General features: G+C 36.9%; 1 protein-coding gene across 5 annotated transcripts in view; it reads right to left on the bottom strand.

Moving 5' to 3' along the window:
* CACNA2D3 (calcium voltage-gated channel auxiliary subunit alpha2delta 3) overlaps positions 1 to 16,810 on the bottom strand; it is a 388,669-nt gene that overhangs the window by 219,707 nt on the left and 152,152 nt on the right. For all 5 annotated transcript variants that reach the window (XR_004981053.2, XM_036390972.2, XM_036390973.2 and 2 more), the window contains exon 5: positions 14,479 to 14,641. Coding sequence is in view for 4 of the 5 variants with exons in the window: in XM_036390972.2 (XP_036246865.1) it covers positions 14,479 to 14,641 (163 nt within the window). In the remaining variant the exon portion in view is untranslated. The remainder of the gene's footprint in view (positions 1 to 14,478; positions 14,642 to 16,810) is intronic.

Here is a 16,810-nt window from a genome sequence, read left to right as displayed (position 1 = left end):
TCTATGTTAGAGATTAGAGAACTCCATGGAAATAAAAATCAGGAAAATTTCCCTGAACGAGTCTGGTGGAGTCCATATTCTGCATTAGGCTGACAACACTAATCATCCAACTCCTGAACATTAACCCAGTGGCTCTGAAACTAATAGACTTATTTTTTTAACTGGAAGGAGCATAAAGCAGGCATTTTAAATAAGAGGGCATAATTAAAATGTGACCTATGCTCACTGTATTCCTTCCAAATGAAAGCTGGTGATAATTCCCTGCCTTCTCACACCCTGCATGTCTGTTATGCTGGCTGTTCCTTTTACAATATATCAAGTTACATTTTAGGCACCAACCACTTCAATAAAAGAAGCAAATAGGGCTACAATCATTTTTTTTTTCCTTGTAATACAAGGAAGAGTGGTGTAGGGACAAATGTAGGCACAGAACAAAACAGCAGACCTGGAAGTCATGAGTGTCTGCTGGCTGCTGCACCTTCAGGCAGGGGATTTCACTCTGGATCTCTTTGTTCTGAACTTTATAACTCTGCTATGTGGGGGCATCTCTGTCCACATGCACCATCCCAAATACAGCTGCATTTCTGCCCATATGTCTCATTAAATCATCCTCTAATAACCTGTATGTTAAACTTGTTCTAGGCAATTTCCAATTTTAGTAATTACACAAAGCTGTTTAAATTCCCCTAGTACTTCATTTAGAAACAGTATCCTTAAGTTTTTCAATTACTGGTGAGCATCATCTGCATCCTCCAGATAGTTAAATGTCAATGGTAGTAAATTAATCTGTGAGAATATTCAGAAATTTGGTGAGGAAGAAAAAAGCAAGATAAACCTTAATATAAATGCAAAATCATCAATGTGATGTTATGGGGCTCAAAGATAATAAATGGAAATACCTTTGCCCACTGTTCTTGAAATATGATTACTGCTTTTTCTTCCTGGCAGATAAAATACAATAAAATATTCCCTTTCCCATGTCTTTTAGATGAGCTGGTTTGCAATTATATGGGATTTTGCTCCACCATTGTTTGTGTAGATGTTACCTGTTTTTACTGACATTTAACATAAATCCAGCCTCCAGGAAAATAAGTACAGTGACACGAAACGGAAATGAGATTGCCAAAGAACAGTACAAATGCATGTAGCAATTAAGGGACTGTCACAGATCCTGCTGGCCTGAAAAGGACTGAACAAAGGCAGGGAAGGGGCACAGGCTAAAAGATGTGCAAGAGCCAAAGGTAATGACTTTTTGTAATTTTCACAGAATCCAGAGTATGCAAAGTCTATAGAACAAAACTAATACCAACACAACCCGTTTTGCATTTCAATTATTGCAGCCTGTTTTACAGAAAATAAGGGAAACCACTGAGGAACTCAGTACCTATGAAGAAAGTTCTCTTTCTTACCATATTCTGCTTTATTCTCAAGAAAAGATAAGTTTCTAAAGATCCTTAGTCTTTTCTCCCTATTCTATTCCTTTTGTGATATAATCATTACTTTTTTCTGGAAAGCTGTCAGAGATGCTGGCATTGGAAATGATCTTCCCTCCTGTAATATCTGATAACCTCAGCAGCAGCCCTAAACTGCAGAGCAGCTCTGTCCTACCACAGAGCAATACAAGCACAGCCTAAGGGCCCAAGCACTGGAAAAGGAATGCAAAATCCTGCACATTTCTGGCTCAGAGATAGCAACAATATTAGCTTAGTTTTTATGACATTGACAACATATTTAGTCTGGTCATATTTTAAAGAATAACAAAATCGCATACTTTGCTGGGACATATACCAACAATCTAATAATTACCCTACTCAACACTAATATGAATGCTTTTCAGGGTGGTCCAGCAGACTCAAGAGCTGGGGCTGGATGCCAGTTTTGGCAACTGCCTTCACTTTTTTCTCTCTCTTCCCCTCTCTCTGACTCCAGGGTAACGTGGATGCATCAGCTCACAGATCAAAGCATCTGGCCATCTGCAGACATAAAAGAAGGTGTTTGTCCATTTTGCTTCATGTGCTGGGAACTGTTCACCAATGTCAGAAATCACACTCCCTCCTTGCAGGAATATGGGATGCTAAAGGCTTCCAGTACGTGACTGCATAAAGGCATAGCAGTGGGCATTTAGTGCCTTCATCTCCCAACATTGCCCTAATAACTTCACCCTCCTCCTTTGAAGTGGCAGCAGAAGAACTGGAGTTTGGCCAGATGTGTTTATTTTTATGCTGCTTCATGAGTGCATTTAGATGATGTTTTGTATTGTTTTGTGGTGGAGGGGGATAGTGTTCTTTGTTTGGGGGGGAGGTTTGTAATATTTTTTTTAATTAACGAGATGGAGTGAGATTCAACTTTAGCTCATTTGAAAGCCAGAATTACAGCTGCAAACTCCTCACTAACAGCATTCTGGGATACAGATTCATTTCTGTCTCCTAAGGGCTTGCCTTCTCATGAGTTATGGAAAATGTCCTGCAGCAAATCAGTGGCAGTTTGAGCCCACTTCACCCATTTGGTGCTGGTCTGGCTGGACTTTGCTTAACTTCTCAGACATAACAGCTAAAAGCAACAGTGTGGGGGCTGACCATTGGGCAGGTTAGAGCAAAGCTCTGGAAACAGCATGTAGGAACCAGCTATGAAAACTGAATATTAACTACTTTAAATTAAAGGAGAAACTCAGAGCAGAAGTCAAGGGCATCCCAGAACAAAACAGAAAGATTCTGCTTTACAAGAGTGTTGTCCCATGAGCCAGGTATATGGGGCAGTGGACCTGCCTCTAACATGCCCCTAATAGATGGGATTGCCCAGCCAACAATTGTTTGGAGCTGAGAGCTAAAGCCAAAAGCCAGTCATCCTGATAGATAAATTAATTCATGTTACTGCAGATAGGGTATTTCTGTATTTTCAGTGAAACATACTCATTTTCACACTTCTGCATGATACAAATTGAGGACTGTGAAAACGAAAGTGTAGTAAGAAAATACACCACATAACTATAAGATGCCATGATGTAAAGAGAAAGGGTGAACAACATGGAAAACCACTGATAGAAATGGTTTTCCAAGTGGAAAAGAGAAAACAAATTCTGAGAATGCAGGAATTAAGCAAATTGAACAGAGGCCTTATAACCATTGCATTTTTGTCACAGAAGCAAAATTAGTCATGAATGCTGCAAAAAAAAAGCCAGTTCTAACACACAGCAAGCAGAAATTTCTGCATAGTCTGATGGAAGAGTGGCCATCAGCAGCCAGGAAATTCAAACCTCTGGTAAGTGGCAGACAGGAAAAGTGTCACAACAAGCAACAGAGGAAGCCAGTGGAACACACTGCAAAGCAGGGGAAAAGAAAGCAATTGTGACTGCTGCTAAATCCAGCCAGCTGTACTGTAAAATAGTTAATGCACAACATAGCAAAAGGGACAATTTTATTCAGAGCTATTGTCAAAGTGATGAATGACAAAGGATGACAAAGTCATCCTTACAGAAATTTCTTGAGGACAGATCCATCCACCAGTCTTTAGAAAAGCCATTTGAAAGACAAGACCATGCAAACCTGTTAACTAGCACTTCACAAAAAATGTCCCATTCCTATTGCACAGACATTCAGAGACACAGAGTTCCAGGAGCAGGCTGACTTCATGGCACAGCACAGTGCAGCTGGGACCAGCAAATAATGCTTTGAAGGAGGTTCCAAAGTCGTCCTGTGTTTATCAACACATCATGCTCCTTGCATACAGCAAATGGAGGCATGAAAACCTTTAGAGAGAAATGTTTTAGCAGGTAAAATGCACCCCAGTTGCAGTGGGCTATAATAAACCTCTACTGCTCCATTCCTGGGAGCCTCAGCAGAGTGCAAATGTGCAATTATTGGATGTAACAGCACACTTATCTACTACCATGGCAAATCACCTCCTCTTATCCTCTCAAATCAACAGGGCCTTACTTCTCTTGTGCTTTTATAATCCTTGCCCCAAAGACTGTCCGAACAATTTGAGTAAAATGGAAGTTTTACTCATACAATATGAAAATGTTCAGCTGGTTATAAAGCCTATGAAGATAGTAATAAAAACACTGAGCAGATGTACAAATGTATCTTGGGATGAGTACATTACAAAATCCATTATGTATTCTTAAACACTATTTACTCCTTCAGGAATGTGCCAAATAAAAGCTGCGAGACACCTAAATAAACAAAGTATAGTGTAAAAATGTCTTTGTACGTTTTTAGCCAAACAATATTTTGAAACAGTTTATATTCTAGCCAAGCATACTAATGCTTAACCAGAAGAGCAAGCCTCCTTCTTCTTCACACAACACATACCCTGGAAAAATCAAAGGGTCTCTGTAACGTAGCAGCGTGGAGAAACAGATTATTACAGTATTCTAAAACAGTAGACAAAATGAATATGTATATTTAGATAAACTATTATTATTCCTTGTCAAATGTCAATCTTCTTCACTACATAGTAAAGTTGCAGTTCTTACTTTGCCAGACAACCATTTAATTAATGCATATTCACTCCTAAAGTTTTCAAAACCCCAAGATTATTGTCACTTTCTTGTCCTTAAAAGCAACAAGGAAGTAGGGGTGGCATCATGATTGACAGAGGCACGTCAGGTCAAAAGGCCTCTTAATACTGTACCTGAGATAGTGCTCAGTGACAAACATGCACTGGCTCACATTTGTCAAGAGGCAAAGCCCAGCTCTGAGTAACTAAGCAACAGCTGTGGATCAGGAGAGGTGGAGAGCAGGGCTTTCTGGAGGAAATACTTCACGTTTCCATGCAGCCTGGATCTGACATCTAGTTGCCATGGTGATGAGGATGTATTAGAAACACACAGATTAGATCCACAGCCAGAGACAGACTAGAACACAGCAAAGATAAAGCATAGTACACATCTTGCATGGCCATGCAAAGCCAAAAGGCTTGCTGTAAAGAAAGAGGTTTGAGAGGAAAAAAAAAGTCTGTGAAGCTAAAAGCCCTTTTCAAGAACAAAGCAGCAGCCTGAGTAAATTCTGGGAATCATACTTGAGGCAGAATTTAAGCAAAACCAGATGGAAGCAGTAGAGAAGTCTGTGCATCTCTGTCCAACAGGCAACAAGAGTTAAAACAAAGAAATATGGGAAGATAGGACATTTTCTGCAACCTTGATTAAATCTGTTGGACTAAGAACCTCCTTTTAAATTGAACAATGTCCAGTGTTAGGAAGACAGTGAAAACACTGTCCTAGAGACCTTAAAATGTGAAGACAAACAATCCAGGGGAAGGGTTTCAAAACATAAATATAGTGGTCCAGGACGGTATGCAACCATGAGTATTTAAATAACAGCTCCAGGATGTTGAATGTTCAGAAGCAAGGTCCATAAAATCACATACAACAGTGACAGACAAGATTTTATTTCTTAATTTCACACCATACAGGAAATGGTTTTGCATATGTGCTAGCTGCAGATTATAATCTTTCTGCATCACTTGAGAAATGATTTTTTTTGGGTCTAATATTCTAGAAAATAGGTAATCTCAATTTTGGCAGCCAGTTGGAAGGCATTGATAGGAAAGTATGACTGAATGATATTCATAGCTCCTTTTAAGTATCAAATTGAAAAAACCTTACTTAATCAAAAACTGGTTGTGGTTCATCACATTTCAATATCTTTTAGAGAAGGCACTATTACATGCAGCAGATTTTTTTCCTATGCAAGCAAAACTTTTGATTAGAGTCTGCATTTATTGACTTGTAGAGCATAAACTCATCTTTCAACATGCAGTGAGCATCATGCAATGGAAATGTCATTTGACACAGGTAATATTCTTTACCAGTCTCTAAATTGTTCAAGCAAAACTTAAATAATATTTGTGAAGTCTAAGGCAAAGATCTCCTTTTGCATTGTTTTCAGCATTCAAGAAGTAAATATGGTAAGCAGAAAAACACAGGCTACACCTGATGTCTTTTCTGTGAAAGACATGGAGGTCAGAATTATTCACAGTTGTCTTCTATTCATATTGCTTGTAAGTAATTTTAAAAGTATTGGTGATTATAAAGGTAGAAAGAGGCAAAGGATGGAAACAATTGGAAGAAAATGTCTTGCAATAGAATAAGAGATAAAGGATTTAAATTAAAAGATGGTAGGTTCAGAGTAGATATAAGGAAGAAATTGTTTACTCTGAAGTTGTGAGGCATTGGAACAGGTCAGTCAGAGCTGGTTGATGTCCCCTCCCTGGAAACACTCCAGGCCAGGCTCTGAGCACCACAATCAAAGTGAAGATGTCCCTGCTCTTTGCAGGGGAATTAGAGTACATCTCTTAAAGATCTCTTCCAACCCAAACTGCTGCACAATCTACAGTCCACAAAACAATAAAAGAGCACACAAATAATTGATTGCCAACTTTCCGCAACAGTAATAACAATAATCCTAGCAGAAAGCTTTTAAACAAAGGTTTAAGTCACATGATAAAATCTATACTTTCAACAGCCAATGAAATGATAGATGACAGAGACAAAGGGAGGCACAAAAGACAGTGCACATGTGCTGCAAAGAATCATGTCATGAGCAAAGCTGTAAGACAGAGAGATACAGCCTCTTTGTGCAAAACAGTATTGCAACCTTGTAAAAAAAAAACATGGAAAGGAAGTGAATTGTGAAAATATGAGCAATTATAAGAATTGAGTTTAAATCCATAGGAAAATATTTATAGTCATCTTGTCCTCAAAACAAGTGAAGTCCAAATACACCTTAAGAGCTGTAAGATACTTTTTAATCACTTATTTTTATAAATCCATTCTTATGCAGAGTGATCATGGTTACAGAGTCAAAATGGTTGCTAATATTTGAATGTATTCCAAATGCACTGACATGGAATTAGTATTAGCATGGTATTAATTTAAGGAAGAAGAAATTTAGACTATTATTAATGAAGACTTCTTTATCTTTTTACTTATTATTGAACTTTAAAGTGTATTTTACAGTCATGAACCAATTTTAAAAAACTGGATGGATTAAAATGGATTTTACAGCTTGATTTACACAGTTTGAGACTCTCAGCAACATATTGTGTGCCTTATGTTTGTTAGTTGAGTTGACATAAACCATATCTCCTGTTGACAGAAACGCTTGAAAATATTCATGGACTTCAGCATCCATCAGTGAAAAACTCCGCAGTTATGGAAAGCACTGATAAAATTGCTTCCTGTACTTCAAAAACTCCACAACTGCAGCTCTATCACAGTATCAGGATGAGAAAAACAGACGGAAGGCAGTTAAGACAGACTTTTCTCTAAGTTAAAATTTATATTATGGCTTTTAGTTTTCAAAGCAGCAGATTAACTTCAGACTGTATAATTGATCATCAAATTTTATTTTCTGTCTTGATTCTGTCTACTCTGTCACTAAAGACAAAGCAGTAGAAGCACTAAGGCTTCTACTTCATTATCTAAATATATCAGGATAAATACCTGGCAATCTGTAATCCAGTGGAATATTTTTATTTTGGGCTTTGTTTCGTTTGGTTGGTTTTTTTCTTCTTTTAATCTCAATTGAAAAAAGGATTTGGAGCAAATAATTTTCACCTGATCATGCACAAACTGTTCTCTTTCCTGTAACATATGTGTATTTCCTAACTTAACAGAGAATGTAAAAATGCAGAAGTAATTTACTGAGGCACCTGGCAGTTTATGATAGTAGAGATTTTATAAACTAACCGACCACCGGGCTGCTGATAGGTATTCACCAAAGACAGCCAATCTGATGAGAAAAATCCTCCCTAGTGCCAAAACTGCAAATAGCAGAATTCACAGACCACAGTCTAATGTCAGGGGTAGGAAGGAGAGAACTCCTACTAAGGCTCCTCCCCTCTCAAATACATTATACTAGGGAATAAAGATTTCATTACAAAATTCACAAAAACATGACACTGAACTCAAAATATAATTCTAAATCACATGGCAGTATTATGAAATATAACTTGCTAGATGATGTGAAAATTCACTCTTTTATAGTGGTAGACATAATGAAATGTCAGAAATAGTTGTAGGTAAATGCTGAGAAATTTATTCAGTATAAATTATGTCAACATTAAAAAGAAATCAGTGCAAGCCTAACTTCCTGAATTCATATAAGGAAAAAACTGAAGCATTGTTCATTAGTATAAGCCCCCTTCTCCAGTATCATGAAAGCCAGTGAGTAACTTTCCAGACCCAACACTTTTGGGTAAATGCTTTAACATATAATTTTAAAAATTTAAAAAATAAATGCTTTATTTTGACAAATCATTATTAGTTTCACTAATTGATTCTAACATATTTTCTTCTCTGTGCAGAGAGCACAGATCCTCCCTGAAGCAGAGCCTAGTGCCTTTTAGGTAAGGCAGTTATTGATACCAGGTTTCTAAAAAGAGAAAATGCACATAAATTACCCTCTGCCCATGCCCAGACATTGGTATTTCAATTCAGCTGGAGCAACAGGGGAAGGAAGGAAGGTACCAAAAAGGCATGGATGAAAGAGAATTATTGTAGACTTCACAAGTTGATTTGGTCCTTTTGTGCATTGCCCACTGCATCTCACTTTTCCACACACCAATCAACATTTCACCTTGGGCACTTCAAAGACAGTAATCAATTCTTTTCACAAAGCTCCACGGCGGGAGTGGACGTTTCCATGTTCAAACTAATTTGATCAGACACCACTGCAAATCAACCTGGGAAGAAAAACTTCCAAAACTGAGTCTGTTCAGAGCAAGTCTGTTCACTGGTACCAGCATGGTGCTGCTGTATGTGCACCTCTGAATGGCATTTAAGAGTTTATGTGATATTCACCCCAGGGCTTTACTAAGAGTAAAGGGCAGAAAGCCCAAGCTAAGAGATACAGATGTCACAGAATTGTGAAGCACAGGCTTCCATCTCCCCACACAGAGCACAGAAGCTGAGAGCATGTGTTGAATTTCAGGACCATGAAAATGTAACTCTGTGTGTGAGGGTGGCACTTGGGGCTGTGCTGAAGAGACCAGACTGCTGAGCCAGCTCTGAAATGCTTCAGTAGTCACAGAGCTTAGAGAGAAGCTGTGCCTCAGGCTATACAATGGATTCTCACTGGAAACAAGCTCTGGGAAAACAGGCAAGCACTAAAATTCTGGTTACAATATCAGCCTGGCTCTCAGAAGTGATCTGTGTGCTGTACAAACAGAAGGCAGAGCAGAGCTGTGATCTATCTCTGCATGGGCAGGAAAAGAGACATTAACCTTGTACTACAGCTTAAATTAAAATTCTTCTGATGCAGAACTGTGGTCACAAAACTATCTTGTGTCCATAATGTCTCCTGAAATACTCCAGTGAATCACACATATATGTCAACATCCTTTGTGAGAACAGACTGCACCATTGTCCACCACGTAGGAGATATATATACACACATATAGATAGATATATTTTTTTCATTTATGTCTCTATACATATGTCTTTTCCTCAGACATTCACTACTGATGAAAACAAAAATACACTTAAGATAAATAAGAGTATTTGAAATTGGAAAATCTGGGGTTTTTATTCAGTAGTTAAGTTTGAACTCTTTGCTCAATGACTTTTAATAAGTACAAAAAAATTCAGTTGATAACTAAGTCTTGCAAAGCTGTAGAAACAACTTAATTTCACTGTCAGCTGTATTAATGGGATGATGGTTTATCCCCTAGGAAGTGTTTCTCCATTATAAAACTGAGCAAGTAAAATAAGATTATATATTCAGTAAACTAGAAATGACAACAAAGGAAAAACCTCCCATTACTTTAAATCAACTTACATAAGCCTACTTCCCTTCTATTGCCAAGATAAATTGTCTTACTTTGTTCTTTTATTTTTTTTTTTAAGGCAAAATCAAACATACTTGTCAAGATCCATCTGATCTGATCCAAAAAAGAAATTATCCTTTCTCCAATCTACCTCTAGTGGCACATGTCTGTCTCCTCCACCACATCTCAGAGATACTCTCCAGGGCTGCTAGATAGAGCCACATATGCTCACCCTTACCCTACTTCTGTCAAAATACCCAATGAGAAAAGTCAAACTTGGCTCATTCTACAAGGCATTTTTATTTTTAAAAACACTTAGAAAGGCTGTCTTTGGGTGTGTAATATTTTAGTCCAAAATATCGATCTTAGGCCAAATATGGAGGCAAAGACATTTTAAGATTTTATGAAATACAAGGGGATTAGAAAAAATAATTTTATACATGAAAAGCTCTCAGGCATGGAAGTCTCTCTTCATTTCTAAATTTCTTACTAGGAAGAAAGTGTTGCACTGAGAAATAGAGTTTAAAGGCAAGGAGAAATGCTTGCATCCTGATATTTTTGAATCATTGAGAAGAAGAGAACCTGGGCTCTTCCCCTTTCTACAAACATAAAGCCTACCTTGTCATACAACCAAAGACCAACTGCAAATTCTCAAATCCAGGAGTTGTTTTCAGCTAATACTGAGACAATGGGTTTCCCCTGGTGCTTCCTGGATTTTATGCAAAGCTACTGTAAGTGGATGAGATCCTGCTGTGTGTCACCTCTGGTACTGTACTGCTCTAGGCCTCGCTTTTCAACAGGTGCCATAAGAGCTGTGTCACCAAGACACACTGACCCTCACCTTGCCTTTGTTTGCATCTACATTCCTCTGAAAACCACATTTATCCAAGTATTCATAAGCCTCTTCCATGGAAAAACTGCTGAGTGAAAACTCAATAGCAGAAAATATGTCATTGCTGTCCACAAGTAGGAGTAAATATGAGGTGACAGATTTAAGAATAAAAACCCAAAAACTGGAGTAGGTTCTTCATCCCAGACAGAGCACATACTTTGGACAAAGAATATGGGATCTTGGTTACCTATATTCTCATACTAACAAAAGGTAAAATGCTACTCTATTTTTCTTTTATACACTGTCAACATCTGCAGCATCAGTTTTGAGTCTTCTTTTATCATTCCCTTGTGTACATAAATCCATTCTAGAATCTTACTCTCCCCAGTGGCAATCCTAAAACCAAGCTCCCCGTGGATGGTTGCCTGAAAGCCTGGCCCACATTCCAAGTGCTACTTTTTAATTCTATGTCACGTTCCTAGATTCTTCTAAATATACTACTGTCATCTCACAAAGTAATAAATCAAATTTTGAAGCCATACCAACTTTAAATTACTAATAATTTTTTTCATTAGTGCTAATGTCTTCTACAATAGCTGTTTAAAATATACTGATTGATAGAAAGTTGTATCTGAGTATCCTAAGAATGTGTAGCTGTGGAAGGGTACATGGAAGGTATGTCCAAGACAGCAGCACATCCCAGATAATTTACATTCTAAATTAATAGAAAGACATAAAAAATAAGACCTATGAGAACTCATTTTGTGCCTCTATTGTAACCAGTACAAACTTTTTTAATAAGAGATCCCAGCAGCTGAATGAAACAGTGCCTTATTTACACCTAGACTCTGTCTTTGCATAGCCCAAACCAGATTCAGATTGATTCTGTACTTCCAAAAATTAAACTTTCCTTCTAACGTGAAAAACATGCCTTCATTCATCCCGTCTTTCTCCTCTATGAATATTTTTATATGACTAATTCACTAGGGACCTTTTCCCTGCTTTCTTTCAGAAGTCTATACACAGTTGATAATTGCAAAATTTGTGGATGGAAGAACTACTGCTTGCCAAGACTGTTATCACAAAATGTCTTAATTAATTAATTATTAATTGTTTAAAAAGATAGTGCCTTGCAAATCCTGTGGCTATGGGCAATGAGCCTATGGGTAATGAGCACACTTTGTGTTCAAAGAGAAGAAATAGAATGCAGTGACAGACATAGATTTGATATTTATCATATTTTCATTGTCTCAATTTCACCATAAATGTAATGAAATTTAGGTTTGCTCTGTATTTTCCAAACTTGAAGGTGTCCTTAGAATGAGAATTATTTAATCCTGTTGTTGCCATCAATATTTTTAAGCTTTTCTATGAAGAGGCTGAAAGAGCCAGAAGATAAATGAAGAATAGCAGTATGTTTATGTGCCAAGGTTTTTAAGCCAACCTCATTTAGTGCCCAGTTTAGGGATTGTGCACTTCAGTGATTCCACAGCTGGGCAGCATCACTGTGATCATGGAAGCTGACCAGGCCAAACCTTTTCCCAAAGCTTCACTGAGGCCACAGTTGTGCAATTTGCAAATTAATGGAACCTGATTTCAGCCACATGATTTTTACAATCTTTGGCAGCCAGATTTTAGAGCCTGGTATTAGTAATTAACTACAGAACAACTAATCAAGCCTTTAATCATCTCTTGAATAAGCTAAATGAACTGAGCTCCAGTGGTCTCAGTCCGTGGCACATTTGTTGATTCTTTGATGAGTCCTGTGACTCCTCTCTGAACCCATTGCAAATTATCAATATCTGTACAACTAAAAAAAACAAACTTAAGGAAAAAGTTCAGGAGCAGCTTACAAATAGGGTTCATTTTTTTTCCATGTTGACTCAAGAACCCTGTGTTTAACTATTCAGTGATCACACTTGTCTGTTTTCAACTGTGAGTTCTGGCTGTGGTTCTCCCTAGTAATTCAATAAAATAAAACATAACCTGGAAATGAACAGCAGGCTCTTCATAGAGAAACAGTATTCTGCAGACACTTGGTTGTAAACCTATCAATATCTACTGCTTGTACCCTCAGGTTAGGTTTAAATTAACTTGTTATCACCCCTCTACATTACTGAACAGGGCAACAAAAAATTTAAGTATATAGTTCTCTGCTTGGTAAGAGAACGATTTCCAGACATTGACAGGCTCCAAACAAGATTATTATGTTCATGTGCAAGGAAAATGCCAGTAACAAACCAGACTTCTGCTGTTTGAATATATTAAAATGATTTAAAAATGCTTTTTTTTTCTGCAGCTGCATAAAGTGACAATTTTGGATGGTCTGAATTACACAAAGTAGAAACAGGAATCATCACAGAACTCCATCTTGCCCATAGCTACAGCAAATCCCTGTATGAGAGGTCAAGCCAAGATGTAGCCAGCCCTTTGGTCTTTAACTATAAGAAATCAGCATATAAAATGCATTCATTACATAGCATGAGCACATATCACACACCTGAAGGTTCTTTAGTTCTACTGCTCTCACTGACTACTCAGGATCATTTCCTTCTCCAGAAAAGCACGGTTGCCTGACCTCTATATTCCTTCCTTTTCTTTTTCCTCCTAAGCAATTCTGGAATGAATTAATTTATAGATAGGCTTGATGAAATAACTATTAGCACTTGCACAAAAAAAAGTCATTTGGTATCTTTAAAAGCTTTAAGCATTTTCCAAGTCTTTTCAAAATATCCTGCATTAATCATTTCACAACCTTTCAAATACTCTCTAGGAAGATTTATTTTTCATCCCTGGTTTAAGACTATTGTAGGAGTTTTGGCTTCTCAGGATTCTCAAGTCAGAATCCTAACTTTGAAAAGAAGCTGCCATATCCACTGCTTCTCTTACCAGACCAACTTAGCTGAATTAATTTGCCTTATTACACAATATCCTTGCATGAATTACCACAATTGCTAGCCTGGAATGTATTAAGATTGCTAGCCTGGAATGTATTAAGACATTAAAAGACATTTAATGTCCTTTTAGATGTCTTTTAGTATAGTTAAAGCACAGAAGAGGAACCAGCCAAGGAGACAAGGCAGCTTTCTAGAGACCAATGACAAATATACTGTAGATACTGTTAGGAAACTTTGGCACTTCCCTTCTAATTTTCTTCTTTTATTACTGGCTTGAAAAACATAAATAGATAGGTGCTGCATAAACACTGCAAAAATACAAATTCCTGCTGTCTGATTAAAGGGAAGTGGCAAAAGGAAAATGAGTAAATGTACATCTGAGTTTAGTTTACATTCCAAATTTTTAGACCAAAGTCCATCACTTCTAACACCTAATGTTGCTGTTTGTACAATGTGCACTTGCATCCAATAGGGGAACAGAAATTATTCCTTCTAAATACTATCTGAAAAATCAGAGCATAGTTTGTGTATAGAGCTAGAATAGCACACATACTGCTAGAAATGTTCTCAGAAGTTTGAGAGCGTGAATCTAATAAAGCATTTCCCTCCACCTATCCTATATCTTTCAAAGACAATTCTAAATCTCAGCAAGGATAGAATTAAACTGGTGACAATGTAAGCTCTGTTGAAATGATTTGAAGATTCTGGAAAATAATTCACTGGAATAAAAATATTCTGCCATACTCTATGACAGAACTCATGCAAACCTCATATGCAAATCATTAACCTCATTAAACTGCCACAAAACAAAAGATATTACAGAACCGTTACACTTAAAAACATTTTTTCCTAGAAAATTTCAGTATTATTGCCAACTGGAAAACACAGATAATACACAGTTAATCAACAGCTTCATTTTTAAGCTAGAGTGTGCTTTTGTTTGGCTAGTGGAATGATGAAATAAAGCAGCTTTTTTCTTACCCTTGTTGTACATGTTGGTGGGTACTTGGACGTCACTCAGACTGATGTTCACAGGCAAGTTGTTGAAGTGGTCATTTGGCACCAGGATGAACTCCTTCCCCAGCTCCAGATAATTCCCTTCTTCATCTCGTTCGTTTATGAGCACAGCGTTGAAGTATTCATACTGCAACAGAAACCCACATTCCCTATTCAGAACACACATTCAGCATCAAAATGAGGTTTGAATGGTTTAGAACATCTATCAATTCACTGATTAACATGTCCTGCTAGAACAAGAAGTTTTTGTCCTCTCTCAGATTCCCTTTATACTCTTCACACAGGTACATTTATGAAAACAGATTTATCAATACATCTCAAGAAAACCCCATATTAGTTCAGTTCTCTGGCTGCCCTGAAAATATTAAGGGCAGTCCAAGAAAAGATCTAATCATAAACAATATTTGTACTATTTTTGATACAAAGCTTTCTAAATTTAAATATTTTCTGGATTATTACTTAATTATGAGTTCTGTTTAGCTTACTTGCACCAGATCAAGACCTGCTGTCAGTGCTGAACTTAGTCCCTGACAAATTAAAAGTGTTTTTACTTCTCAGGAGTATTAACTACAGCTGTAGATATGTACTCAATGTGTACTGACTGACATTTCCTAAAATTATTTGCTTTATACTGAATTTTAGGAATGCACATCATAGCTGGCCTTCTAAAATATGCATACTTTAATCTCAATATATAAGCTTAATAGTGACTTATTTTGAACAAGAAATAATTGTCTGCCTGTTAAAGATTCCTGAAGAGTATTTGGCCTATTTTGTACAGAACTATAACCAGACAAGCAAAAGCCAATTTAGATAAAATTATTGATATCTTTATGACCTAGTTTAACCAGAAATTTTACTAAGCTTTGAAAGCAACAAACAGTACAGCCTATTTTTTAACCTCTTAAATACATTAACCCTTGGCAACACTTTGTGATGTGCTTCCTAATTGGAGGAGGCCAAAGTTTAGTGTCTTTGAAGAATCACATTAATTTAAATATGAGTTCCTGCCCTAATATCCATTTGAGAGTAAATGCATATAATATTTAAACAGAAATCTATGTTTATTTGAGGATAAAGTATTCTGTACTATAATATGCAGTGATATACTGTTCGTCTTGAACTGAACTTAAGGCATGTGCCATGGAATAATTTCTACAGAAATTCACATATGGACTTGGTAATTTCAAGGATGTAAATTTTATTTGCCCATGACTTTTATAATACTTTGTAAATGGAAGGAAAAATGGAAAAATTTCAAATAAGGGTGTCAGAATGTACTTGAAATACATTCTAAACAAGCATTATTTAATTTCATTCTGTGGATTATTCCCTTTTCCAAAGAAGTTAATTACTAGGCAACCTCTTTCATCAAGTTCTGTAAGTGGCAAGGCTAGCCAAATACCAAAATCTGCTATATTAAAAAAAAAAAAAAAAGGGAAAAAAGAAACCACTTATTTTACAATTAAGGATATTTAGGACTGATTTTTTTTCTTCAGTTGATTTAGTATTCATTGATTTATTGGTCTGAGTCTGTATATTTCTCTGAGTCTGTATTTGCTCTTCTCAATTCTACCAGTGTATGCACAAAAATATGATTTATGTTTGGGGTTTTTTAAAAGCAAATTGTAGCATAGAGTAGTCCTTATATTATTGCAGATTATTAATGTTTTCCTGCTTAGTTTGTTTTTTTTTTCTGTTTGATTGGGGTGGGGGGGTGCTGTCTTTGGCTTGTTAAGGGTTTTTTTGCAAGTGAGAAGCCTACAAAAATAGCATATTTCAGACAGTCCTGCAAGTCCTAAGGATTATTCAGTAATGTATGCAGCTCAAAAATAGTACTGAAAAAGATGAGCATTTAAGCAGAGCTGTTATACAATGGCTTCTTTCGGGCTCTTCCTTTCCAAGGAAATTATTGAGTGTGACAGCTGAAAGGTGATAGAAAGAATATTAGAAATTGAAGAAAAAATATGAAAGTAAATCCATCTGGCATTCTGACACTGCATTTGAGATAAAGCCCAAGGGAAAGAGGATAAAATCCTGTTTGCTGACAACACAAATACTCTACCTAAGCTCTTTGAGAAAATTACTTCAATTTAATCTTGTCAATGGAGGTCAGTCTTTGATATAACCTTAACTAGGTGAGTTCTGAGCGCACTCAATATAACACACCAGAAAGTTATTAGTCTAATAAATAACAAGGTCATTATCCAGGTTAGGAGCAGACTCAGCTCTACTGTGACTTGTCCAACATTTGAGTTTACTCCAACCTTACCTAGAGACCTGCAGGTGAGAGAGG

Source organism: Molothrus ater, chromosome 11 (assembly GCF_012460135.2).
Source record: "Molothrus ater isolate BHLD 08-10-18 breed brown headed cowbird chromosome 11, BPBGC_Mater_1.1, whole genome shotgun sequence".
Lineage (NCBI taxonomy): Eukaryota > Metazoa > Chordata > Aves > Passeriformes > Icteridae > Molothrus > Molothrus ater.
Note: the sequence above shows the minus strand (reverse complement) of the source record. Positions and strands in the feature narration are given on the sequence as shown.